General features: G+C 41.7%; 1 protein-coding gene across 3 annotated transcripts in view; it reads right to left on the reverse strand.

Moving 5' to 3' along the window:
* Positions 1-1064: 1064 nt before the first annotated feature.
* Positions 1065-27124, reverse strand: part of LRIG3 (leucine rich repeats and immunoglobulin like domains 3) — a 266498-nt gene continuing 240438 nt past the window's right edge. For 2 of the 3 annotated variants that reach the window (XM_029615807.1, XM_029615809.1), the window contains exons 15-19: positions 26010-26459; positions 13168-13323; positions 11525-11668; positions 11193-11450; positions 1065-2110 (exon numbers count right to left, since the gene is read on the reverse strand). In XM_029615807.1, coding sequence (XP_029471667.1) covers positions 1875-2110; positions 11193-11450; positions 11525-11668; positions 13168-13323; positions 26010-26459 — 1244 coding nt within the window. In that variant the 3' untranslated portion in view covers positions 1065-1874. The remainder of the gene's footprint in view (positions 2111-11192; positions 11451-11524; positions 11669-13167; positions 13324-26009; positions 26460-27124) is intronic. The other variant, XM_029615808.1, reaches the window with a different exon arrangement.

A 27124-nucleotide genomic window follows, 5' to 3' on the forward strand; every position in this document is an offset into this window, starting at 1 on the left:
ATGTTATCACATCTGGAAAATAGAGCACAAGTAAACAAAGATTCCGTAAGTCTGGCAAGATCACAAGGATAAAACCTGCAAAATCCAAATCTTTGTTCTTCATGTCTGGTGGTCCAAGGAAGGATCAACTTCCCATCTCAAATGCTGGCACCTAAATTAAAAGGGGGGAATTACACCACAATGTGAGTTCTGGGTTGTCTGGCTATAAAGTCTGAAACTGAGCTCCATTATGCAGCAGGACTTTTCCTCCTAATATGCCCTCTAAAAACTAGGTCTATGAGGTACTGTTCCAACAGCTGCATTCAATTTGGTTTTAGAGAAATTAGACAGCAATATAAATGTGCACCTTCAGAGTGAGCAGATTTAACTTCCAGTGTTTTTACCTTAACCCTTGAACAGCCAAATGTGTAATAAAATAATCACCAACAAGGGAGTTTCCATTTGTAACAAAAAAGACATGTTAGCAAAAACTGAACAATTAAAGGGTAAATTTCTGCATTTAGTTTTCCTATAATTTAATGAATGGACTTCATCCTTTGCCTGAAAATAGCTAACCAGTACCAGGTATCTAATTTCACATTCCAGTATTCAAAAATTCAGTAATAAAATTGCTTACTTGATTAAAGTATAAAATTACATTTCTTCTAAAGAGAAAAGAGAAAGACACTCCTGGCTAAAAAGCATCTGACATTGTTTCTCTCAGCTGCCTTAAACAAAGAAGGCAAATAATAGGGAACAAAGAACAGAGCGTGACAAAAAAATCAGGGTAAATGGATAAGGTATAAAATATTTGAACTTTCGTGGAAGAGAATGCCATTACACAGACATCTAGCTATGACAACATTATTAAGCCTTAGAAAGTCTGTGTATTAATGGAAGACATCTGGGTTATATAGTTCATAAAACGGTTTAAGGGTGAGTAAACTATGTTATCTGTCACTCTGTTTTGGACAGATAACAGATTTTAAGACAAGGTTCCGCTATTCTGACCACAAAATCCAGCAAGTTTTCACAAGACACTACTCAAATTTAACTTAAATCATTGATACCCAGTTTATGCAAAGTTGTTTTAGACCACAAGGCAGCATATTTTATTTAAAGTATTGTGCAAAAATTATATGATGCTTACAAACATCATCCTATCACACAAAGCTACACGACTATACAGTTTACATTTTAGCACTCAATTTTAAAGAATTTGGCATTATACAAATACAGTATTATTTACATTTAAATTACAAAGTTACCACTTTTATAAAACAAAGCTATACAATTATTAGAAAGTATATTTTTCTATATGGAACGTACTCCCTGTTAAAACAAAAATGTTACTTTTTGGCAAACATTTGTAATTTTCTGCAAGTCTATATAAAAATGCACATTCTTTCAAAACTCTTTGGTTCCATTAAACAAATGGCTGGCTCTGGGTCAATGGTATTGTGCATTGCTATGTGGAAAGTTTCCAGTTCAATCCCCAAGTCAGGTCTTCACTCCTTGGGGTGTCTGTGTCTGGAAGTTGCGGGTCATAACAGTGAGTAGATTCAGGGCACATAACTGCAGGATTCCCAAAAGGTGCCCTGGTCCAGGATTGTGCTGCAATGACCAGATTAGGTATGCTGGAGAGAGGGGGAGAAATATAAACTATGGGAGAAAATCCCTATTAATTGCGAATGAAGTTTCATAGTGCCAGATCCCACTTCTGGTTCCGATTGAGCTGGAGGTACAAAGGAGCAGGAGGAAACAGGTAAAAAAAAAATAAAATAAAATAAACACACACACGTACGTTTTGTTTCCATTTAAAGAAAAGTTCTGTTTGAGGTAGTATGTCAAGATATTTCTTTGGATACATAAGTCTGTTGGACGTTCAGAAACAGCTATGTATTCAAATCGTAGCACTGAAAAGTAGGAGTTCTATAATTTTCAGATGTTTGTTTATGGAGGCAAATATTATCGTCTTGAGAAACTGTCCTGTCCTTTCCCTCTTCCTCTAGATCCATGCCCAATGAGGCATGAGGGATAGCATGGGAGAATACTGGCTGACAAGTTCCTGGCTGTCCGAGGCTGGAAAAGGAATCCAACTGAGGCCTCCACAAAGGTTTTCCAAATGTTCCTACAAATTAAAAAAAATATACACCTATAAAAAAAGTAATTGACTGCTCAGTTCTAGAAACTACGCATGAACTGTGTATTGGGCTAAAAGGTTCTATTTGCAGACTAATGCACCACAGGTATGATAAAGGCAAAAAATTAACTACATAAGGACCAGAAAGATAAATGCATCTTTTAGTTATGTTTTTGCATCTTTGCTACCTTATGTCCAGCTTTCTCATACGTCAATGATGTAAGCCACCTAGAACTGTGTATAGGTGGCCTATAAATCCTGAAATAAATAAATAAGTTAACTCTAGAATATGGACTGAAGTGACCCTGTTATGTATATCTATTCTTGGATGTGTATACTTTCTATTTACAGTAGCACCATAATATGAAAGAGAAAAGTACTACCACAGAGTAAACAGCATATTTCAGAAGAGCACTACCATGCTAAAATTACAATCTGTGCATGTTAGGACTGTTTTTGTAAGCTAGTTACCCTATAAATAAGCTGCTATTAACCAGATTCCTGTCACCACAAGTTTTTCATGTGTTGAAGCCTTACAATGTGGACCGAACTGTGTCTGGATCTGAGTGATGTGCTTTGGACCTGTCAAGCAGCAGAAGACTGCAAGCCCTTGCAGCCAAGGTGAAGGGATATAAAAATACATCAAAAACCCCTGTGTGCCCTCCTGTGAATGACAAATGTTCTGCAAGAACCAGCATCCAGCACTCACAGTGTTAACAAGTTGTGAAAAGGGCTGTACTATTTAGCCTGCCCAGAGAACAACATTACATAGCCAGCAGAGGGGGAAGTCAAAGGAATGCTGGGAGACCATTTAAGGTAGAAAAGGCACAATTTGGCCGGCTCCATCTATGTGTGTGGGGCAGTGATGGCCAAGAGTTGGAGCCAGGAAGAGAGGAATACACCTGGAAGCCCTGCAATCAGTTCTTCTCCTGAAGAGCTAATTATCAAGAGGGAGATATAGAAGTCTGTGCTGTGAGGAAACAGAGGTACAGCTGTTCTTGCTTCATAGCTGAGCTACATGTAAAATCCCAACAAGGGACAGAGGAGCCAGGAGCTGAGAGATTGAGAAATTTCCTTTATAGAGATATCCAAGCCCTGAAGCACATGGCTGTACCACCCTCCTAAGAAAATGAGTTAAGTAACATAAACTTTGCAGAGTATTTTAGCAGAGGAGGGAGACTGTTAATTTCCTTTTGTCCCCAAATTCAATAACTCATCTTAATCACTTGAGCTTTTCATCCGAAATCAAGCATAAACCCTTGCTGGCAAGCTACTGGGAAAGAAAAATCAGTAGACCATGGTCTTTCTGTAAGAGACTGAAACCAGGCCAGCTTTCTGTTTAGTATCAAGTAAACCATTTGGGAAACCTCTCCAGGAGAGAGAGACATTTCACACACTGCAGTATTCATCTATTTGATATGCCATCTAGCCAGCTCCAACAAGAGCGAGCAGTCCAACCAAAAATTATCAATGAAGAATCCAACAAGGAAGGCAACAAAATTATTAATGTCCTTTATAACTTCAAATATTTTTATTGTATATCAGGCAAATGTGTCAGAATACCAACGTGGTTAACAGAAGCTTCACGGTTCTGTTAACCATGTCGGTACGCTGACAAATTTGCCTGACATACCACAAAAATATTTGAAGTTATGAAGGACATTAATAATTTTGTTACCCTTCCTTGCTGGATTTTTCATCTAGCCAGCTCCATCATGAAGAGGGATTTCTTCATTTTCTTGATTGTTTATTTTCCATACAATTTTGTGTTTGGGACAGGGTGCACCCTTTACAAACCAGTAACATTGGGGTGGTTCTGTTTCCCCCTCCACACCTTTTTGAGTACTCAGGGGTACAGACAATCTTTAAAAGTTGTGTACTTATTTGTTTTCCCCCTTTCTCTTTTAAGAGCTCCCTATTTTTTTTTATTTTTTTACTATCCACATGAGTATATTGGTTGCTCTGGCTAACATACCATAACCCAGTATATATTGCCTGATATAAAATAAGAAAACTGCAAGTTTGTAATATACATCACTATTATACTCTTCCCATTTAATGTTCTGGTTTGATTTACTGTCTATTTACACAATACTAGTAAAAGGGTTAATTACTATTTTATTTTGGTGTGATAATTTTATCTAGTCTGTGGTGCCACAAGTGAAAGGTTGTTTGGGAAGAGCACTGAATTGTGGAATCAGGGTAATCCACTCAGGCCTCAAAACCGAAGATAAATCATATTAGCAAATACAATTTCTCATGTGGTACTCGTCACCGCAAGAATAGGGGTAAAATCATAGTCTGGGCCAAGAGGGGGCCACATTTTGAAAGCAACTTTAAAGGTAATAAACTATTCTGTATGAAGAACAAACAATATACAGCATGGAAATAAGTGTTAGTAAAGGCTTGTGTACATTTTAGGAGAATTTAAGATTAGACACATTAAGGGGTACTGATTCAAGTAAGCCTTATATCTTTTCAAACATTCCTGAGTAAAAGCACCCACTACCTATTTACACAGCAGATCATAATCTAATCAGAATACTCCATTATGAAAAGGGTGAATAATTTTTACTGTGAAACCAGTTTGGTTAAAAATAAGCACATTATACAAATTAAAAATGAAAAGGCCAATAAAATTATTTTCCATTTAACAAACTGCAATTAAGGAGGCTAACAGCATCTCACAACTAGGGTGAAGCAGCAAAGTGTCTGATGTGGATGTAGAGAAATATAATCAGAGGAGGAGGGTGACATAGGAACCAGCAGGATGAGAAGGGCCACTATTGCTTGGATTTATCAAAAGGGGTGTGTTTTATGGTAATAGGCAGTGTATCGCAATCTGCGCTAATACCTATGCAAAGCGCAAATTGCGATAACTTTTTCGCAGTTTGCGATAAGTGCCAGAATTGATATATTTTCTACATACAACCACTGGGGGGACCATATTTAGTAGGTTTAAGTTCCTGGAGAGCCAGCCCTAGTTGGAGGGGGTGGGGAGAGAGTTGGGGGGGGGGGGGGAGAGAGAGAGAGAGAGAAAGCCTGACTAGCCATAATGCCCTCACACTGGATTGGTATTTATATCTCTAAGGGAGGCCCACCTAGTCACTCGAGGTGAGGTTTAGGTATTAGTGTAGGGGATAGGGGCCACTTTGGGTTGTGCTTGAGGCATTGTAGACCCTTGGTCGCAATGGAGATGACTCCACCCATGGGGAGGAGCCCCGTGGGGAACACCTACGATAGGCTGACATAGTTAGCAGACACAGAATGGATAGAGTCTTTATTATACTGCTGTAAATAGATGGTAAAGCAGGAAGGTAAGGCACTGATCCACGAGGTGCCAATACGCTCAACAGGCTCAGAAGTATAGTCTCACCCAGATGTTCATGATAGGCAGGAGCCCACAGTGCGGATAACGCCTCGGCTGGTGGATGGACTTGGAGCACGGTTCGTAGAGGTACTCACAGAGTGAAGGCGTCTTCCTGATGGTAGAATGGTGGGATAGAAGGTCCGTGGTGCAGGATATGAAGTAGATAGGCCCTTGAGGAGCTAGTACCCAATATCCTGGAATGAATAAGGGAAAAGACCCCCGAGGAGCGCTTGTCTAGGTTAGTGAGGACCCCGAAGGGAAGTTGGAAGTGAGAGACCCCCGAGGAGCGGGTGTCTAGAGCAGGGGTCAGGAACCTTTTTGGCTGAGAGAGCCATAAACGCCACATATTTTAAAATGTAATTCCATGAGAGCCATACAATATGTTTAAAACTAAATACAAGTAAATGTGTGCATTTTATGTAAGATCACACTTTTAAAGTACAATAAGTCTCTGAAAATATTACACCAGGCCTTAAGACACCAATACATCTCCTATTAGGAAAACGGACCAAGTCAGGCTGCTATAGAGTCCTACACAGAAACTACACGCCAGCAGAAAACCTCACCTGAATCACGTGCTGTCCCTCACCTAACATAGAATAAAGAGACCAAAACGCATAACAAGAAGCATGCAGACAAAAACTGAATTGGAAACTGCAACAAGCCAGAGTCTCTGTATGCAGTGTAACAAAGGAAAAAAGAAACATCACACATCCTTATAAAACAAATCAAGAAATATAAAATCATCAGCAGTAAAACTGTACTAACAAAAAGAACATATTTCGAAACAGCTGATGAGTGGAATATCCAATAATTAAAAACTCATATAAAACATTTCCAGATACCAACAAAATATTTCAAAATAGCAGACACAAAGATCCAGTAATGAAAAATAATAAGGATACAAAAATTTTTTTGCTCTGCATACCTGGGAACGTTTGATATCCAGGTGTCCTGAGATTGTTCTGAATTAGCAGGAGGTGGGGTGGTTTGCTTGGAACTTTCTCCTCTCTCAGTCACATACCAGCGCTCTCTCTCACACTGGCTCTCAATGACACACCTATACACACATGCTCTCAGTCACTCACATATACAAATGTTTTTTCTCTCTCACTTATATAGGCTCTTAATTACACATTTACACACATGCTGTCTATCTTTTCACGCTTACACACACACAGGCTTTCAATCACATAAATACATGCTGTCTTTTTCTCTCACACACAGACTCTCATTCACATGCTTACAAACATGTCCTCTCTTTCTCTCATTTACACACAGGCTTCTCAATCACATACTCACATGCTCCCTCACCTAAATCAGCTCTCAATCACACACATACACACATGGTCTCTCTCTCTCATTTAAACACAGGCTCTCAATCACATACTCACATGCTCCCTCACCTAAATCAGCTCTCAATCACACAGACACACATGGTCTCTCTCTCTCTCATTTACACACAGGCTCTAAATCACATACTCCCTCACCTAAATCAGCTCTCAATCACACACATACACACATGGTCTCTCTCTCTCATTTAAACACAGGCTCTCAATCACATACTCACATGCTCCCTCACCTAAATCAGCTCTCAATCACACAGACACACATGGTCTCTCTCTCTCTCATTTAAACACAGGCTCTCAATCACATACTCACATGCTCCATCACCTAAACCAGCTGTCAGACACACATGATCTCTCTCTTACTTATACACACAGGCTCTTAATCATACATACACATGATCTCTCTCACACACAAAGGATCTCAATCATACACACATACTCTTTCAAACAAACAGGTTTTCAATTACAAACTTACACATACAGGTTCCCAATGGTAAACTTACATTCATGCTCTCTCTCTCACAGGCAGGATCTCAATCACAGACATACTCTCTTTCACATATACAGGCTCTCAATCATTCACATACATGCAATCTCTCACTCACACACACAGGATCTCAAACACACATGCTTGCTCGCTCATTCATTCACTCTCTCTCTCCCCCCTCCCCCCCCCCCCCCGGGAACTCGCGGCAGCAGCAGCCACCTCCCAACACTAACCTCCTTCATTTTCAGCCCTCGCGGAGGCGAAGGCGGAGTCCCATCGGCCGCGGTTGAAGATTTTCATTTTCCTCCGAGCCGCGCTGCAGTCTTCTTCCCGGACACTAGCGTGCCTGCGCGGGTCTTCCCGCGCAGGCACCCGATGACTCCAGCGCTGGCACCCGGCTGACACCCGATGACTCCCGCGCAGGCACCCGGATGACTCCAGTCAGCGTGCTCTCTTCTCCTCCCCCCCGCGGCCCGGAAGAGGAAGTGGTGAGCATCGGGTGCCTGCGCGGAAGAAGAGACCACGCTAGTGTGGTCTCTTCTTCCCGCGCAGGCACCCGATGCTCTCCACTTCCTCTTCCGGGCCGCGGGGGAGGGGGAGGGGAGGAGAAGAGAGCACGCCGGTGCCGCTGACTCCAGCTGTCCTGCCGCGTTCCGCCCGGGCTGACAGCATTTTAAGCCCGGGCGGCGGAGGACCGGGGAGCAGCTGGGTCAGCGGGGAACCGCGAAGTATGGCGACACTTGTCTGCGAGCCAGATGCAGCCCTCAAAAGAGCCATATCTGGCTCGCGAGCCATGGGTTCCCGACCCCTGGTCTAGAGCTTCTGCTGGAGCGAGGACCTTAGCGAAAGGAGGTGTCTAAGCTAGCAGCTTAGAGCAGGCAGAGTAGTGAAGCGAAGTTTTTGTTAACTAAAATTGGTAGCGGAAGCGGAGGCTAGTTATACCTGGAGGTACTGATGTCATGCGGTGGGGCCGCCCCGAGGTTCCCGCCATGACGTGTATTTGAGCGTCAGAGATGTGCGCACTCGCGTCCTAGGAGGCCACGGGACTCAGCATGGCGGATGGGGACGTCCATGCTGGTCCGCGGCACTCGGCACCGGAGACAGCCATCTTGCCCAAAGAGAGGGAAAAGGGAGAAAAAGAGGTAAGGCAGAGCTGTCGCAGCCAACTGCGACCGACAGACGCAACACTTTGAAATTCAAAGTGAGACGTACGAACAGAACAGAGTTCTCGTGAATATTTGTTGAACTTCGGAGTGAGGAAACTCACCCAAAGATGAGATTTGTGCAATGTTCTCTCAAACTAGCTTGATGGACTCTTTACCTCGTACGTCTCACTTTGAATTTCAAAGTGTTGCGTCTGTCGGTTGCAGATGGCTGCGACAGCTCTGCCTTACTTTGAATGTCAAAGTGGCCCCTAACCCCTACACTAATACCTAATCATCACCTTGAGTGACTAGGTGGGCCTCCCACAGGAATATAAATACCAATCTAGTATGAGGGCATTGTGGCTAGGCACTTTTCCTCTCTCTCTCTCTCTCGCCCCCCCCCCCCCCCCCAAGAGGGCCCTGATAGCTTGGCTGGATCTCCAGGAGCTTAAAATGGCAAGTGCGAAAAATATCACACCCGCAATAAAGCCCTATCACATGGCTTTACGCAAATGAAAAAAGTGTAGTTAAAATTCGCATTAAAGCCTTGAGATACAGCTTCGCAAAACTGTAAGCCCATCTCACTTGGCCAAAATTCCCACCCCAGTATCCTCCCCTTTTTCTCATTTGCATCGTACCAAACATTATGGTGCTTTCACATGCGTTAATGGCGTTTTCGCATGCGTTAAAGGCATTTTTTGCATGCAAAAACGCCTTTAATGCATGTGAAAACGCCATATAGCACTTTCATAAATGACCCTCTATGTTAGTTATAATTTGTAATGAAAAATATCATGACATTGCAAAATTTGATTCCTTGCATCAGGAAAATCAAGCAAACACAAAAGCATGCAATGAAATAATAAAAGGTTGAAAAGCACTGGGGGCTTATGAAACTGTTCATAGCCTTTATTTAATTCTCTTGTAAAACCCATAAAAATAATAGGTTTTTCTGTATATGAGAAGTGAAACTTTTTTTTAAAGTCTCTCAGAAGACCAGTTTTAACTTTTTTTTTTTAATTTCACATAAACTTTTCCGCCAATAAATGTTATCTATATTGAGCCTGAGTGCTTATAAAATTAGTTCCTATATTCCACATTTCAAATGTGTATATTCAGCAAAGCAGTAAGTTCCTAATTGAAACATCTAGACAGGTAACTGCCTTCTGATGTATTTTTTGAATGTTAAATTGCTAATACAGTCCATCATATAAAATATGATAATCTTAACTTTTTGATACTTACTACCAGTTCTTGCCAGTAGTTACTGACATGATAAATATACAAGATTGCTAGTTAAATGTCAAACAGTTCTTGCCTATTAGCATAGCTCCCAGTTTCTGGCAGTAACAAGGTAGAACCTGAAGCTAGAGTTTGAAATATTTGAGGCACTTTTTTTCTTAAATCAAAACTGCATACATTTGCATATTAATGACTTAATTTTCAAAAATGATATACATGTATAAAATCCTGTTTAATGTACAGAAGAGATATTTTGAAAACAAATCAAGACCCAGAACATGTAAAAGTACACCCATAAGAACATGCCATATTGGGTTAGACCGAGGGTCCATCAAGCCCAGCATCCTGTTTCCAACAGTGGCCAATCCAGGCCATAAGAACCTGGCAAGTACCCGAAAACTAAGTCTATCCCATGTTACTGTTGCTAGTAATAGCAGTGGCTATTTTCTAAGTCAACTTAATTAATAGCAGGTAATGGACTTCTCCTCCCAGAACTTATCCAATCCTTTTTTAATCCCAGCTACACTAACTGCACTAACCACATCCCCTGCCAACAAATTCCAGAGTTCCCCTCCTTTCTTCACCTCTAGTTTTCTGTCTCCATTTCAGATTACCATAAATACACCTACCCCTATCTACCATACCCCAGTCCCCCTTTCTAATGCACCCCATTCTCCCTTTGCCCTTGTCACACAACCCCTCCATCCTCTCTATTCATATCCCTATCTCCCAGTCACTTTAACATAACTCCCCAAACCTCTCTATCAAAATCCTTAGCTCTTCTTTCACTCCCATTACATCCCTGTCTCCATTTCCTCTTCCGTAACTCTTTCCTACAAGATCCCTCCTGATTCCACCCCTCCATTACATCCCCCATTTCCTTCCTGATTCTACCTCATCATCACATCTCTATCTCCCAGCCCAACTTTCATATATCCCTTCCCCAATCTCCTTCCTAGTTCTCACCCATACAACTTCCCCCCCGCTGGCACTGATCACTGCAGCAAGAAGAAGAGAGAGTGGCAACCTATCGGGCCACATCCTCTTCCTTCTCCCCTGCCTCCTGGCCTACATGCTACTTTCACTGTCCTGCACAGTTGAAAGCAGCAACCAGTCCCAACAGGCAGGGGAGGATGATGCCACCTGACCTGCTCTTTTAGTAGTGGTGGATCAGCGCTGGTGGGGAAGGGAGGTGAGAAACAGGAAGGAATTGGGAGAAAGTTGAATCATACCACCAAGGGCAGCTGCCCTTCACCCACCTGATCCAGGCCCCAGTCTATTACAGCGAGGGACCAGCAAATTCTGCAGCTCTTCACGCAGCATCATGGAAGACTATAATAACTATAAATGTATTAGCTGTGGCTGACTTTTGAAAACAAAAATTTGCAACAATCCCATCCTTCCTTTCAGATAACACTTAGTTCATTTAGCATTCCTCTGAAATTGTTCTTTATTACAGAAGAAAACGCCTACATACCAATGAAAGTGACACTTGTTGTACCTATCTGTTCTTTACTCTTAACATCCAGAAGGTCCATGTTTGAACTTCCATTTCCTGCACTGTGTGTGTAAACAGAGGCAAGCAGTTTGCTAGTTTGAGGCTGTATTCCAGCACTGTTAATATCTTGGTCATAAATATCTTCAGGTGGTTGTGTATATGGATAGCATTCTTTTCTCCTTAAACAACTAGATTCATAAGGATCCATGTCAATAGCTCGATGATCAGGACTGTAGGCTTAAAAACAAACAAAAATATTAAACTTGGAAGAATTCTTACCATATAACAATTTTTCTGTGATCAGATCTTACCTGCATGGCATGCTTCAAGTGCATCAGGGTCATATATATTTCCTTTTAAATACTGAGCCCCTGAAGTCCCCAAATATTGACATAAGAGTGGATCTGTTACAGCCTCTAAGCCAGTTTCACTGCCATTATCCAAATGACAAGTAGCTAGAAAGGAATGCACAAGCCAAATTTTGAAAAGGCAAAATAATTCATTCACAGAAGCAAAGAATTTAACAGCAGCTGAAGATCATACAAGTACCGGCCATCCATTGCTCCTACTATGTGACATGGGCCGACCAATGGCACCGGTAGCCCCTGTGACATTGTAAGGGCAAAGGGCCATCGGCGCCATTTTGATTCGTAGCAGGCCCGACAGCCCGACGGCCCAGAGGGAGAGATCGTTCACGGGACCCCGCTGGACCACCAGGGCTTTCAGTAAGTCTTGGGGAGGAATCGGGATGGTGGGGGGATTGTAATACAGTAAATTTGAAGAGTTGGGGTGGTGTTTTTTCTGATTCAGATTTTTTTTTTTGATTCGTTTTTCCGGTTTCGGGTTTCAGCTTCGTTTTTGCTGAAAAACGATCCATGGGAAAATGAGTTTTCCCACGAAACTCCCGAACTGAAACCCGACCCAACCCAGAAAAACCAAACGCATCTCTACTATATGAATATTAAAATTACTATATGCATAAAAATACTATATGCACTGAAGACATGTTTTGTCTATAGATGAATATGAGTGTTTGGACACACCTTTTTGTTTTGCAGTTTACCTCTTTGGTGTGTTTATATCCTCTGCTTTTTGGGTTGATTTATAATGAGGAGACAGCTAGAGAGAATAAACTACATAAATCAGTTTGGGTTCAAGTCCTGCCAAACCAGCCCTTTTCTTTTGGAGAATGTTAGCAGAAAACTGGGTATGGGAAATGTGATGGATACAGTTTCAGAACTTGCTAACGCCTTTGACATAGTACCTCAGCAAAAGCAGATTTCAAGATTACAAAAAATGAAGCTTACAGATTTCATTTGTGAGTGTGCTAGGCCCTGACTAAAGGGAAGACAATGAGCCATAACTTAACAGACATTTTCAGCAAGTGTCAGAAATGGTGCTCCCACAACTTAGATTTGATTGGTAGGTTGTTTTGTCACAAATTGCTTCACACACTGTATAAACCCATTTCATACATGGGGGGGGGGGGGGGGGGGGAACGGAGTAAACAGCTCACACATATAGAGAAAATACAGCGGAAAGAAATGTGTGGCAAACATTATACACTGATCAATATATCTTAAAAGCATAAAAATTTTCATTGTAAATACAATCACCTGAGTGGTACATGTTTGTAAATACACAATCAAATATGACATAAAAACAAGGGCCCATATTTGATTGTGTATTTACAAACATGTACCACTTAGGTGACTGTATTTACAATGAAAATTTTTATGCTGTTAAGATATATTGATCAGTGCATATTGTTTGCTACACATTTGTTTCTGCTGTAAACCCATTTCATGCCAGGTAATTTGTGACACTGCTTTAAACAATGTTGCTCATAAGGGTTAAAAGGATTGAAGAAGTTTGCAAACAAACAATAAAAATGACCAATTCTACTTGATATTTCTGCTATAAAATCCAAATTAGCTTTTTCTCATGAACTTACCATTACTATCTCGTTGTAAGATGTATTCATTCATGACAGAAGTTACAAACTGATGATGGCTTCCATTTTCAGATGAGCCATACCCATCCTGTCTTTCTGCTAATGTACCTTGGGAAGACAGGTAACTGGGAATATCTGCTGGCAAGTTAGTCTCATCTGTAATTAAATAGACAAACATAACAGAAAAAGTTTTCAATGAAATATATCATATTAAAAGTTCCTTGAACTAATATCACAAAACCATCCAGGAAGCATTAAACTAAGTCATCTCATGGCCTGCAAAAACAAGCTCTTGCGTGAAATCTGATTATAGTCATGTGCCAGATCACATTGCCAATGGTCAATAATTTGAAAAGCAGCATCCACAAAGATTGGTAACACAAACATAATGTGATAAAAGTGCAGAAACTAAACACAAGGGGGTAGATTTTCAAAGGGGTATGCGCGTACGATAGGCCGGGGGGATGTGTTAGGTAGGGGAAGGGAGGGGAAGGTGAGGGGAGGAGGAAGGATAGGCCGGGGGGGTGTGTTAGGTAGGGAAAAGGAGGGGAAGGTGAGGGGAGGAGGAAGGAAAGTTCCCTCTGAGGCCGCTCCGATTTCGGAGCGGCCTCGGAGGGAACAGGCAGCACGCGCTGGGCTCGGCGCGCGCAGGTTGCACAAATGTGCACCCCCTTGGCGTGCCGACCCCGGATTTTATAAGCTACGCGCGTATCTTATAAAATCCAGCATACTTTTATAAAATCTACCCCAAAGGTTTAGTGCTATTAAAAAAGGATGTAAACACAAAATTCTCATCTGTAAAAAAAAAAAAAAAAAAAAGTTTAATTTTCTTTTCACCAGTTATACCAAGGATAGGGGTTCATATAATCAATTCACAACTCTGCCACTCACGACTCAGGAACTATCCTCCTCATGCATAATCATGGAGAATAAAATTACGCAGTCCATATTATTAGTATGTGTAGTACATGCTTATAAGATTAGGGTTTTGAATTTACTGTTTATGAGTAAGAGGTATTTCTACAAGGAGTGTTCTGGAACCCCTCTCCCCTCTTCCTCAAGAGAACGTACAACTATTATGAACTATTTTGTTTATAGAGAGAAATTTTGTTTAAATACTGTAGATAGTAAATTAACCCCTATTGTAGTAGTTTCTGGATGTTGTGGTTTGGCAGAGGTGCTTTGTATTAACCTATTTCGCTGTGACCTATGCGAAAGCAGCCAGCTCTGAGATAATACAATCCAACTTGTTAGAGATGTTCCTATTCCAGAGCAATGCCTGAATTTTTGAAAATTATAAAAAATGTAGTTAGTTCTTTAGCCCTGACACATATGATCCAAAAAAAAAAAAAAGTGTGAAAAACTTAAAAGTACTAACTGAATCCTTCAAACAAAAAGGCTAACACCAGGAAAATTGCATCATCATTAACACGGAGGGAAAACAGACTGATAAAAAGAGAAAAACCTCACGGAATACTCCTTGTAGTAACATATAACCCACAGCCAGAGAAACAATCATAAGAGAGACCTTCAGCCATTACCCCTAGAAGGATGAAACTCAAAGAAACACTGCATGCTCATCCAAGTTTTAGCTTTCTGGCAACCATCTAACCTGAAGCAAACTAGTAAACAGAAGCTCAAAAAGACCAAGACAAGAAACCCTGCTGTACATACATGAGAAGACCTTACGGTTTCTTACGTGAAAAAGAGATTCAGCACAAGGAAATCATATTCATATTTCTCTTAATGTAGTGTGTGTAATTATATACACATATATAATATGTATATAAAATCCAATCCAGAAAGTGTGAGAGGGTTGCTACATTGGTAAAGTAGATCAGAAGTTGAAAGACCAGAATAAACATCCATACATACATCACAAAAAAGAATAATGTGACATTCCTATATATGAAGCACATACAAATTACCGTATTTTTCGCTCCATAAGACGCACCTGACCATAAGACGCACCTAGGATTCAGAGGGGGAAAATTAAAAAAAAAAAAAAATTGTGCTAAACCGGCTCTGCGTCTGGGCGTCTTATGGAGCAAATTAGGGGAGTGCATAGTTTTTTTTTTCTCCCCATTTTGTTTTTGGGTCTGGGGAGGGCCATTTCGGTCCACTCCCCAGATCAGAAAATTGTTCTTTCTGTGGGAACCCCCAAACCCCCCCCCCCCCCCCATCCCAACCCTTTAAATTAACAACCTCCACCCCCCTGACCCCCCCAAGACCTGCCGAATTAATTTCCTGCAACCCCCCACCCTCCTGACCCCCCCAAGACCTGCCAAACGTCCCTGGTGGTCCAGCGGGGGTCCAGGAACGATCTCCTGGGCGTGAGCCGTCGGCTGCCAGTAAACAAAATGGCGCCGACGGCCCTATGCCCTCACTATGTCAGTGAGACCGACCGCTGCTATTGGTCGGTCTCAGTGACATAGTGAGGGCATAGGGCCGTCGGCGCCATTTTGTTTACTGGCAGCCGACGGCCCTATGCCCTCACTATGTCACTGAGACCGACCAATAGCAGCGATCGGTCTCAGTGACATAGTGAGGGCATAGGGCCGTCGGCTGCCAGTAAATAAAATGGCGCCGACGGCCCTATGCCCTCACTATGTCACTGAGACCGACCAATAGCAGCGGTCGGTCTCAGTGACATAGTGAGGGCATAGGGCCGTCGGCGCCATTTTGTTTACTGGCAGCCGACGGCCCACACCCAGGAGATCGTTCCCGGACCCCCGCTGGACCACCAGGGACGTTTGGCAGGTCTTGGGGGGGGGGGGGGGTTGCAGGAAATTAATTTGTCAGGTCTTGGGGGGGGGGGGGGGGTGTAGGAAATTAAGTCGGCAGGTCTTGGGGGAGTCGGGGGAGTCGGGGGGGTGTTTGTTAGATTTTTGTTTGGTTTTTTTTTTATATTCGCTCCATAAGACGCACATACATTTTCCCCCCACCTTTGGGGGAAAAAAAGTGCGTCTTATGGAGCGAAAAATAAAAAATTTCCTAAAAAAATAGCAAGTGAGCAACTTAATGTAAGTTAATAATTGGTTTTCCCTTTTGTTTTTTTGATTTCCTTGATGAGATAACTTCGCTCTTTTGTTTGTCCTGTTACATTCCTATAGGGCAATCCAAAAAACAAAAGAACCTCAACTAGTCTTATTGCCTTAAAACAAGCAACCCAACAAAGACTCTTTCTACTGTACCTTGAGGAACAGATGTCATTAATAACGTTTTGGAATATACACTTTGAATTTGTTAACCCACGCCGCAAATGACGAGTGGTCCGGATGGCAAGTGCTTACACTGCCGTTGTCAGGCTTGCTGATGCGGTTTCATCTAGACTTTTAAACACACTGCAAAACATTGGGTGAGCACAGCTTTAAAGTTTATTTTTCGAGTCTTTGTTGGGTTGCTTGCACATTCCTATAGGGAACATTTTTTCCAGGCACTGCATCAATGATCTTATGATCAGGATACTATATGGAATCATCAAAACTACCCAACATCGTAAGACCTTCAAATTAAAATGATCAAAAACTTTGAAAAAAGGAAAAAGGACCCAACAGAGAAATAAAGTTCCTTGTCTATTACCATATTCCTCCTATGGCTATACATTCTGCTTTTAGTCTCCTTGAACAAACATCTATCCACTGCCCCTATCCTTTTACTTTATAATGTTTTACAGGTTTGAAAATAATCACATGCACCAATTCAATGCAGCTTTAATTTACTTGAATATTTTGGTAACAACAATAGCTTATTCTGCACAGAGCAAATAAAGTGAGCTAGTCACAAAGATGTTAAGTGAATTCAATAAAAAGGTACATTTTTTGTTGACCTTTATTTCTACATAATAAAGGAGAACAAGGCTACTACACTACTTTATTGAAAATAACTTATAAATATTTAGTGTATGCTAGTCATGCTCTCCAAATTATCACTAGTAACAATGTCATTTCCATTGGCTTGTAAAAATAAATTCTCTTACTTCAACTGAACTCATGTAATAACCCACATACTGCATATGCTTTTTCAGTTGTAACTATTTGTAGCACAGTTGTAATGTTTAGCTTCTAATATTTCCTGGACCTATTATTCAGTAAGCTAGTGAGCAGACAAGTTATCTGGCTACAGGTAGCCAGATAACTTACCCTGGATATTCAATTGGATAAATGTCCCACAGAACATCCTCGTTTAAAGTTATCCAGCTACCATGTGGCTGGATAAGTTTAGTTTTAGCTGACTAATTATTTATTTAAACCAGTGCCAGTCTCTCCCTACCTGCTCCCTGGTCCTGTAAAATTCAAACAAAATTAGACTCTCGGGCCCCCTTGCCTATCCACTACCCTTCCAGTAACTTTGAACCGTATCACCTTCAGCCCAGGTCGCCGTAGTAGCCTACTGACACCCAGGTCTGGTGTCTCTATTAATGTGCAGGAAGCTTCAGCTCAGGGTGGCTTCCCAAGCAATCCTAGAAGCACCGGGCCTGGGTCACAGTAGGCTGCTACTGCGACCTGAGCTAAAGATGGTACAGTTTAAAGGTACCGGGAGGGTGAGGGGAAGGCTGGAGGGCTAATTTTGGTAGGACTGGTGGGGGGCTGGCCAGTACCAGATCAAATAAATAGTTTGGGGGAGCTGCAGGCTTGGCCCAGGCCAGCCCCAAGATTTTGAGGTCGTGGGGGGAGGGGGGGGGAGGAAGGAAATAATAGGGTGACTTTTTTTTGTAAACCTGCAGTTCCACTTAATTGGTTATTTTTTTCCCTGATACCTTTAGACCTGTTCTCATGCACATTTAGAGATAGCCAAATAATTTATTTGGCCAAGTCCAAATATTGGATTTAGTCAGATTAAATTATCCAGTTAACTTGTGCCAGCCTCAGAACATCCCCAGCACACCTCTTTCTTATTCTGATATATCTTAGCCAGATAAGCAAAGGGAATATTAAAACCATTTAGCTGGATAACTTGTGAGTCATCTGGCTAAATGGCTTTGAATATTAGCCTCCCCGTTTTCATGTAATACATCATAGAGTATACCCAAAGGATGGCAGTCTGAACAATACATAGCTGTCTCACACACACATGATAATTTCAAATGTTATCTACTTCAGTTTTTGAAGATGATTACTTTAAGCAGCACTTGGAAGATTATGGCAACCAATACACCAGTTTCTACATAAGGAGGTCCATAATCAGATTCATTTATCTGGATAACTTAGAAGTTATTTGTTTAAATGAATAATTGAGCACTTAACTGGCTAAAATTTGGCCAGATAAGTTAGGGGCATTCCAGGGGCAAAACTGGGAGGAGCAGAGGTAGCTGGCTAACATATCCAGCTAACTCAGATATTCAGACTTAGCTGGACAACTTATCTAGCTAAGTCTGATTGTCCTGTAGAACTGTTCTAAAGTTAGCCAGGCAGACTTATCCAGCTAAATTCTGAATAGCCGGGTATATTCAGCAGTACACCAGAGCTACTAAATATACAGGCTAACCCAGGGGTCAGGAACCTTTTTGGCTGAGAGAGCCATAAACGCCACATATTTTAAAATGTAATTCCATGAGAGCCATACAATATGTTTAAAACTAAATACAAGTAAATGTGTGCATTTTATGTAAGATCACACTTTTAAAGTACAATAAGTCTCTGAAAATATTACACCAGGCCTTAAGACACCAATACATCTCCTATTAGGAAAACGGACCAAGTCAGGCTGCTATAGAGTCCTACACAGAAACTACACGCCAGCAGAAAACCTCACCTGAATCACGTGCTGTCCCTCACCTAACATAGAATAAAGAGACCAAAACGCATAACAAGAAGCATGCAGACAAAAACTGAATTGGAAACTGCAACAAGCCAGAGTCTCTGTATGCAGTGTAACAAAGGAAAAAAGAAACATCACACATCCTTATAAAACAAATCAAGAAATATAAAATCATCAGCAGTAAAACTGTACTAACAAAAAGAACATATTTCGAAACAGCTGATGAGTGGAATATCCAATAATTAAAAACTCATATAAAACATTTCCAGATACCAACAAAATATTTCAAAATAGCAGACACAAAGATCCAGTAATGAAAAATAATAAGGATACAAAAATTTTTTTGCTCTGCATACCTGGGAACGTTTGATATCCAGGTGTCCTGAGATTGTTCTGAATTAGCAGGAGGTGGGGTGGTTTGCTTGGAACTTTCTCCTCTCTCAGTCACATACCAGCGCTCTCTCTCACACTGGCTCTCAATGACACACCTATACACACATGCTCTCAGTCACTCACATATACAAATGTTTTTTCTCTCTCACTTATATAGGCTCTTAATTACACATTTACACACATGCTGTCTATCTTTTCACGCTTACACACACACAGGCTTTCAATCACATAAATACATGCTGTCTTTTTCTCTCACACACAGACTCTCATTCACATGCTTACAAACATGTCCTCTCTTTCTCTCATTTACACACAGGCTCTCAATCACATACTCACATGCTCCCTCACCTAAATCAGCTCTCAATCACACACAGACACACATGGTCTCTCTCTCTCATTTAAACACAGGCTCTCAATCACATACTCACATGCTCCCTCACCTAAATCAGCTCTCAATCACACAGACACACATGGTCTCTCTCTCTCATTTAAACACAGGCTCTCAATCACATACTCACATGCTCCATCACCTAAACCAGCTGTCAATCAGACACAGACACACATGATCTCTCTCTTACTTATACACATAGGCTCTTAATCATACATACACATGATCTCTCTCACACACAAAGGATCTCAATCATACACACATACTCTTTCAAACAAACAGGTTTTCAATTACAAACTTACACATACAGGTTCCCAATGGTAAACTTACATTCATGCTCTCTCTCTCACAGGCAGGATCTCAATCACAGACATACTCTCTTTCACATATACAGGCTCTCAATCATTCACATACATGCAATCTCTCACTCACACACACAGGATCTCAAACACACATGCTTGCTCGCTCATTCACTCTCTCTCTCCCCCCCCCCCCCCCCGGAACTCGCGGCAGCAGCAGCCACCTCCCAACGCTAACCTCCTTCATTTTCAGCCCTCGCCGAGGCGAAGGCGGAGTCCCATCGGCCGCGGTTGAAGATTTTCATTTTCCTCCAGCCGCGCTGCAGTCTTCTTCCCGCGCAGGAACCCGATGCTCTCCACTTCCTCTTCCGGGCCGCGGGAAGAAGAGAGCACCGGCGTGCTCTCTTCTTCCCGCGGCCCGGAAGAGGAAGTGGAGAGCATCGGGTGCCTGCGCGGGAAGACCCGCGCAGGCACTCGATGACTCCAGCGCTGGCACCCGGCTGACACCCGATGATTCCCGCGCAGGCACCCGGATGACTCCAGTCGGCGTGCTCTCTTCTCCTCCCCCCCGCGGCCCGGAAGAGGAAGTGGTGAGCATCGGGTGCCTGCGCGGAAGAAGAGACCACGCTAGTGTGGTCTCTTCTTCCCGCGCAGGCACCCGATGCTCTCCACTTCCTCTTCCGGGCTGCGGGTGGGGGGGAGGAGAAGAGAGCACGCCGGTGCCGCTGACTCCAGCTGTCCTGCCGCGTTCCGCCCGGGCTGACAGCATTTTAAGCCCGGGCGGCGGAGGACCGGGGAGCAGCTGGGTCAGCGGGGAACCGCGAAGTATGGTGACACGTGTCTGCGAGCCAGATGCAGCCCTCAAAAGAGCCATATCTGGCTCGCGAGCCATGGGTTCCCGACCCCTGGGCTAACCCCTCGATTCATCAAAAAGCAACCTGTTCTCGCAGGAGGGGGGTCCCATTATCATGAGGTGAGGGTATCACTACAATAGAGGGGCCCCTCCCCTGAAAACACATCGTGGCTCCATGGCGCCACGATGACACAACGTGACACAAAAGACCACAGTGAGCGTCCCTTTAACGTGATGGCAGCCCAGCCTCTTGGGACCACCATTGTCTTAAAGGGCCACTAGTAACTGAGTGAGATGATATCCTGATAAGATCATAGAAAGCATCTGCAATGAAGGCTGAAGCTGACTGTAAATGGGCAGCCTTGTCCCCTTTGAAACGCTGCTAGACTCAGTGCAGAAGAACTTGAGCCACCATAAATTATTACCTGTAATGACAACTCAAAAGAGGTATGCATGTGTTTAAGAGAAATCTCCCTACTCTGAGGATTCTTAAGAGAAGTGCCGCCTTCTACAGGAATAGTTGTTCTTGTAACCACTGAAACCAGTACATCAAGCTTGGGCATCAATAACTAATGTTGTAATGGCTCCTGCGATAATGGATACAGCTTTCTAAAATTTTAATTTCCTTGAGCTCAAAATCTAGAGATTTCCATTCTGCTATCGCCATGTCCTCCAACTCAGAGTGAAGGGGAAAACTCTTAGTGGATATACAGACTCTTAAAAATAGGATCCCATTCAGGAGCTTCTTCTGGTTTGTCTTCTGAAATTTTTAGGGTGGCGACCACCTGATCAATAAGGAGCACAGTCTCATCCCCATGGAAAATCTGGATAACCAAATCATCCTCTCTCACCGAAGGTATTTCTCTCTCCTCTAAGGAGTTCAAGCTCACTGGTATTCATAAATTCATACAGATCCTCTAAAATAGACTCTTTGTTCTGAGGAGGAGCGGCATCTCCCAAATCACAAGTCCCTCAAACTCTTTTTGATGGGTAAACAAGTGAGCCACATATTAAGGAACAGGTCCCCTGCCAGAAGACTCCAAGAACAGCAGGCCAATAAATAGCACAAAAGGCCTAATGGAGAAATCTAAAGAACTCTGGGGAGAACTCCCCTGAAGAAGTAGGGCTTGAAAGAAAAGGATCTGCAGAGATCTCATCCCCAATTGGGAACAAATGTGAAGGCTCCAAAAATAGCTGGGTTGTTCCGCGGGGGCCATATGTTATGAGGGACCCACAGCTAAAATGGCAGCCATTCCCACTGAAAACATAGGCTCCAGGGCCCCGCTCCCTGAAGAGGAAAAAGAGGACCCAATTCCCATGGTGGCCATCCCTGCTGATATAGAAAGGGAGGCTTTAGGGAAGCCTTCCCCTGGAGAAACGGTGCTGAAAAGTGCAAGGGCTAGAGGGACTGAACCCGGTGGAGCGTGTGACCTGACTCCCGCCCCTCCCGACATCATTTGGGATTGATTGCTGTGCCAACTTAAATCTGGGTGCCAAAAGGGGCACACCCCCTGGGGAAGATTTTGTTGGAAGATTTTTTTTCATCATAATTGATGGGAAAGAAAAGGAAAATGAAGATCAACGCATCCACACCTGTGGTAAAGGAAGTGAAAGACCCGATGGACTCTCACCTTGTACGAAGGGTGAGTCAAACCTCAAGAGAGGTTATTCCAGATATAGCATTCTCGTCAGGGGCCTCTGTTAGTCCCGCCCAGAACCAGGTATTCAACTTGGACTCTGGAAGTAATGGGGTTTGTGTTACAACAATCACCCCTAACTTCCTTGAGCAGATAACAACTAGCGACGGAAGAAATAAATCATCTGATCAGGCTTTAGTCGGTAATATTGATGGGGGAAGTGACACAGCAGTGTGTGCAAGTAATATACATATAGAAATAGATCTTGAAGCGACAGAGCCTGAAAAATTACTCTGGTTGATGTTTGGAGGGCTGTAATGGAAATGGAGAGAAGGTTATCTCAATCCATGTCCCAATCCATTAACTTTGCCTCTGAAACCAAGAAATCACTAGAAGACCAAAGAAAACGAATAGATCAGCTAGAGATATCAAGTATGTCATCGGCTATGCAAGTTACTTCTCTGCAAGGACAGGGACTACCTTTATAAAAGATACTTTGGTTATTTATAGACAACTAGAAGGATTAGAGAATAGTATGAGAAGTAAGAATCTACGATTTCTGAATTTTCCTGTCACGAGATTATTGTCAGCACAGGAATTGTTTAAGAAATATGTGAAAGAAATACTAAGTATTCCTAATGATTTGCTGATATCTAAAATGTACTATATTTCTAACTTTAAGAGAGCATTGATAGAACCTGAGGGGGGTATGGATGCCTTATCTGTTGAGAGTCCCAATTTAACATCTTTTTTGGAGTCCTCAACTGATGACATCTAGACAAGAGCCACCTTGATTGTGGCCTTTAGCCTTGAACAGGAGAAAAATTTATTGTTGCAAAAATATTTAAAAAATAAAGGCTTCTGTTTCTGCGGTCAACTAGTACAGGTGTTCCCAGATGTTTCCAGGAATATGCAATTGAGAAGGAAGCAGTTCTTAATACTGAGACAAAGAGTGTTAGCTCTTGGGGCCACTTTTTTTTCAAATTTCCATGCAAGTGCTTGATCACATTCAAAAGAATAAATTAGTCTTCCTTGATCCTGTACACCTGGAAACATTTCTTGCTGATAAAGGTGGATAGGGTGATTGCAGCTACTATGTTTGATATTGTTACTGGTTAAAAGCAAATATATCTCCTAATGTCATTTTTTGTGGCTTTTGCCTTAAAATCTTCTAGTAAATTTAGGCTTCCCAATAATGTGGACTAAAAATTTGATGTTACATTTGTTTATTTCTTTTATCTTACTAATTGTAAGTTTGTTAAAAATATTGCAATGTAACTCAATTATTTTCTTTTCTTTTTCATTTTGTAAAATATACTAAGAAATGTAATAAAGCATACATTTAAAAAAAAAAAAAAAGAAATGGAGGCTTTAGAACTATCTCTGTGTCCTCCTACAGTTTTGAGACAAGTCATGGATAAAATCCCCGAAGCAGAAGCAGCACGTTTATAGCCACAAGCCGAGTACCAGTGACCCTTTTCCTTTTTCATCAGGGGCATGAGTGATCAAATTAAAGTTGTGCTGAAAGGGTCACCCCCAAACCTTATAGGAACTTACCCCCAATGCCAGCAACATTGCTCCCATAAAGAGAGCCTCAAACTGTTTTGGAGTTGCTCTCCTGTTTCCTTTTTTTTTTTTTTCTTTAAATAAATGTTTAAAGGCAGAGAAACCAGATGAAGGAGAGAAGGGGGGAGTAGCAGGTGGCAGACTCAGAGGATCCTCATAAAACAAGAAATATCTACCAACTCAAACCCCTCAGGGGCTAGGATCTGCCTGAGTAGGCACGCTATCTTGGTATACAAAAAATAGAAGCCTAGCACTAGGACACTGGAGAAAACCCTGACTTATTCTAACATCAAGGGTTAAGCGGCCTGGTCAGAAACAATCCTGTTCCACCACCAGTATGTCCTACTTTCTGCTGGAGGTAGAGAATATTGAGGAATTTTCTGGACTGCACCACATGCAAGTACCTGTGATTACATCACAGATAAATCTGTGCTCTCTACCTCCATTTGCTGGTAGGAAGAAACAACTCATTTGGCTAGACTAGTGTTGCAGAACAAGAAGAAATATACCGGTTATTCACAGACTAAATATATGCAAATCGTTTAAATAAACTGTCTAAGACACATGATCATATTATGGCCTCTGTAGAAGGGTCCTAAGATGAGGAGGAGGGCCTTCCAACCCACTCCTTAGAGATCCTGAGAAGGACCCTGCTGGGGCAGCACAGGAAAGAACTGAAATTTTTTTGGGAAGTTTCAATAAAGATGATTGCTTGTTTACCAGTCTAGACTGAAAAGTAGCTTTGTATTGATATATTTGTATATTATTTTATTTGTAATCCTCTATGAACTGATCATATTGGTTAAGAATTGGCAGAATTTAAGTAAACCATGCATGTTATTTGTGTTCCTCGAGGATCAGATGTAGATCCCAAGCAAAAGGTATAGTTAGCATATAAAACAATGCAATGCCATATCACCTTCCCTTCCTTAAAAAAATCTAACCAAACAAAAAAGATAAAATAAATGACACTACCCATGATCTGTTGACTATGCAAAGCTATGGGGCAAGGGATTTTCATATCAACAGGACCAAAAACTTATAGCCTAGCCACTTCTGAACTTTTTAAAACCTGTTTAAACATGTAAGCGCCATGTTGACCTCATAACAATTTCAGACCCATTGCTACATTAACATCCCTAGCTAAGCTGATTGAATCAGTAGTGTTATCTCAATTATCAAATTATCTGTCAGAAAATGACATACTACACACAAACCAACATGGATTTCGCAAGGGTCACTCCACTGAAACTCTTCTGTTGACTTCATTTGACACTATATTTCGGGCTTTTGATTCTTACACAGATCACTTCATTGTTTTCTTAGATATTTCCGCGGCTTTTGATACTGTTGATCACCAAATTCTCATCTCCATTCTCAAATCTATTTTATTTTATTTTTTTATTATGTAAACTATTCATTGGTTTAGATTTTTATTTTTATTATATATTTTTGTAATTTTGAGCTTTTATAATTTGATAATCTTTATGTTCTTTTAAATTTAAATCTTTATTTACATTTGTTTTTTATTTAGTTATGTAAACCGTTTTGATTAAACACTGTTTGTAAAGACGGTATACAAACACTTTTAAATAAATAAATAAATAAAATAAATGTTATTCAAACTAAAAGCCTGAGAAATCTCAGATCCATAATATGCTATTATTTATTATTTTTTATTGATGTTTATATTCTGCTTTTCAGCACTTCAAAGTGGATTATTCTAAAAACAGTTACATTGAAAAACTAGGAAAAACTTTTCAATATGAGGTTATACAAATCGATCCAACTCAACTCCGTGTTTGCTACCATTCAAACACAACAAAAATACTTTTTGATATTTAACTGCAGCTCAACTATAGTTCTATATATAAACATTAAATACACCATTTCTCCATGGGGAAAGTTGCTACTTAAGATTGCTACTTAAGATTCAGTTTACCCACCTGTGTTTGTGATGCTGCACTCTTCATTCTTTCTTCTTGTGTGGTATATGATGACCACCCACATAAGGGAGGTGCCCACCACACAGCAAACCACTGCTATGATCACAACACCAACTGTGGCCCATCCATCATCCTCCATTGATGGTGCATTTGGAGGAGAATCACAAGTAGGTATAGGAATTACATTAAGATTAATATTTCCTCGCTCTGTTCCAAGAGTGTTAGACATTTCACAAGTGTACTTTCCAGCATCTTCAATGTCTGTGTCCACAATAATCAGCAGCTGGTTTCCAGCAGCAAAGAAGTGTCTTTCTGTAACCACCAAGGGGCTGTCATCTTTTGTCCAGTTTAGTTTTGGTGAAGGGCTTCCACCGGCAATACATTGCAGGACAGAAGTTTCACCTTTTGTAACAGTTCGGTCCACCAATGGTCGTAGAAATGAAGGTGTTTCTGGGGAAAAAAATTATATTTTTCCATTTAAGTTTGAATCTTGTACTTTTCTAGTATTTGTCACCAATTAGCATGGCATATATGAAATGTGAAATTTAAAAAAATATGGAGAAACTACTTACCTGATAATTTCGTTTTCCTTAGTGTAGACAGATAGACTCAGACCAGAAGGTTATGCTCCCCTGCCAGCAGATGGAGACGGAGCAAGCTGACGTCACAGTATATATACTCCTACAGAGACCCCAGCCTGCCAGTATTCTCTTCAAAAGCAATTATGGACAGATTAGCAAAAAACTTGATTAAAAGCAGGCAACCATAACTGTACTCAACCAACAAGAAACATTGAACTCGCATAAGAATCTAGGTACCCCAACCTAGGGACTGGATGAACACTTACCAGTAATCCCTTGGGACCTGGAGTCCAACAGGAGGACTACTGATACACTCATCAGGCAGCCAAGGGCGGGCAGCTCAGTGCATCTGTCTACACTAAGGAAAACTAAATTATCAGGTAAGTAATTTCTCTATTTCCTAGTGTGTAGACTGTAGACAGATGGACTCAGGACCAGTGGGATGTTCCAAAGCTACTCCCAAACAGGGTAGGAGGCTGCCCGCGGTCTAATCAACACTCCATGTGCAAAGGCTGCATCCTCCTGGGCCTGCAC

This window comes from Rhinatrema bivittatum, chromosome 9 (assembly GCF_901001135.1).
Source record: "Rhinatrema bivittatum chromosome 9, aRhiBiv1.1, whole genome shotgun sequence".
Taxonomy (NCBI): domain Eukaryota; kingdom Metazoa; phylum Chordata; class Amphibia; order Gymnophiona; family Rhinatrematidae; genus Rhinatrema; species Rhinatrema bivittatum.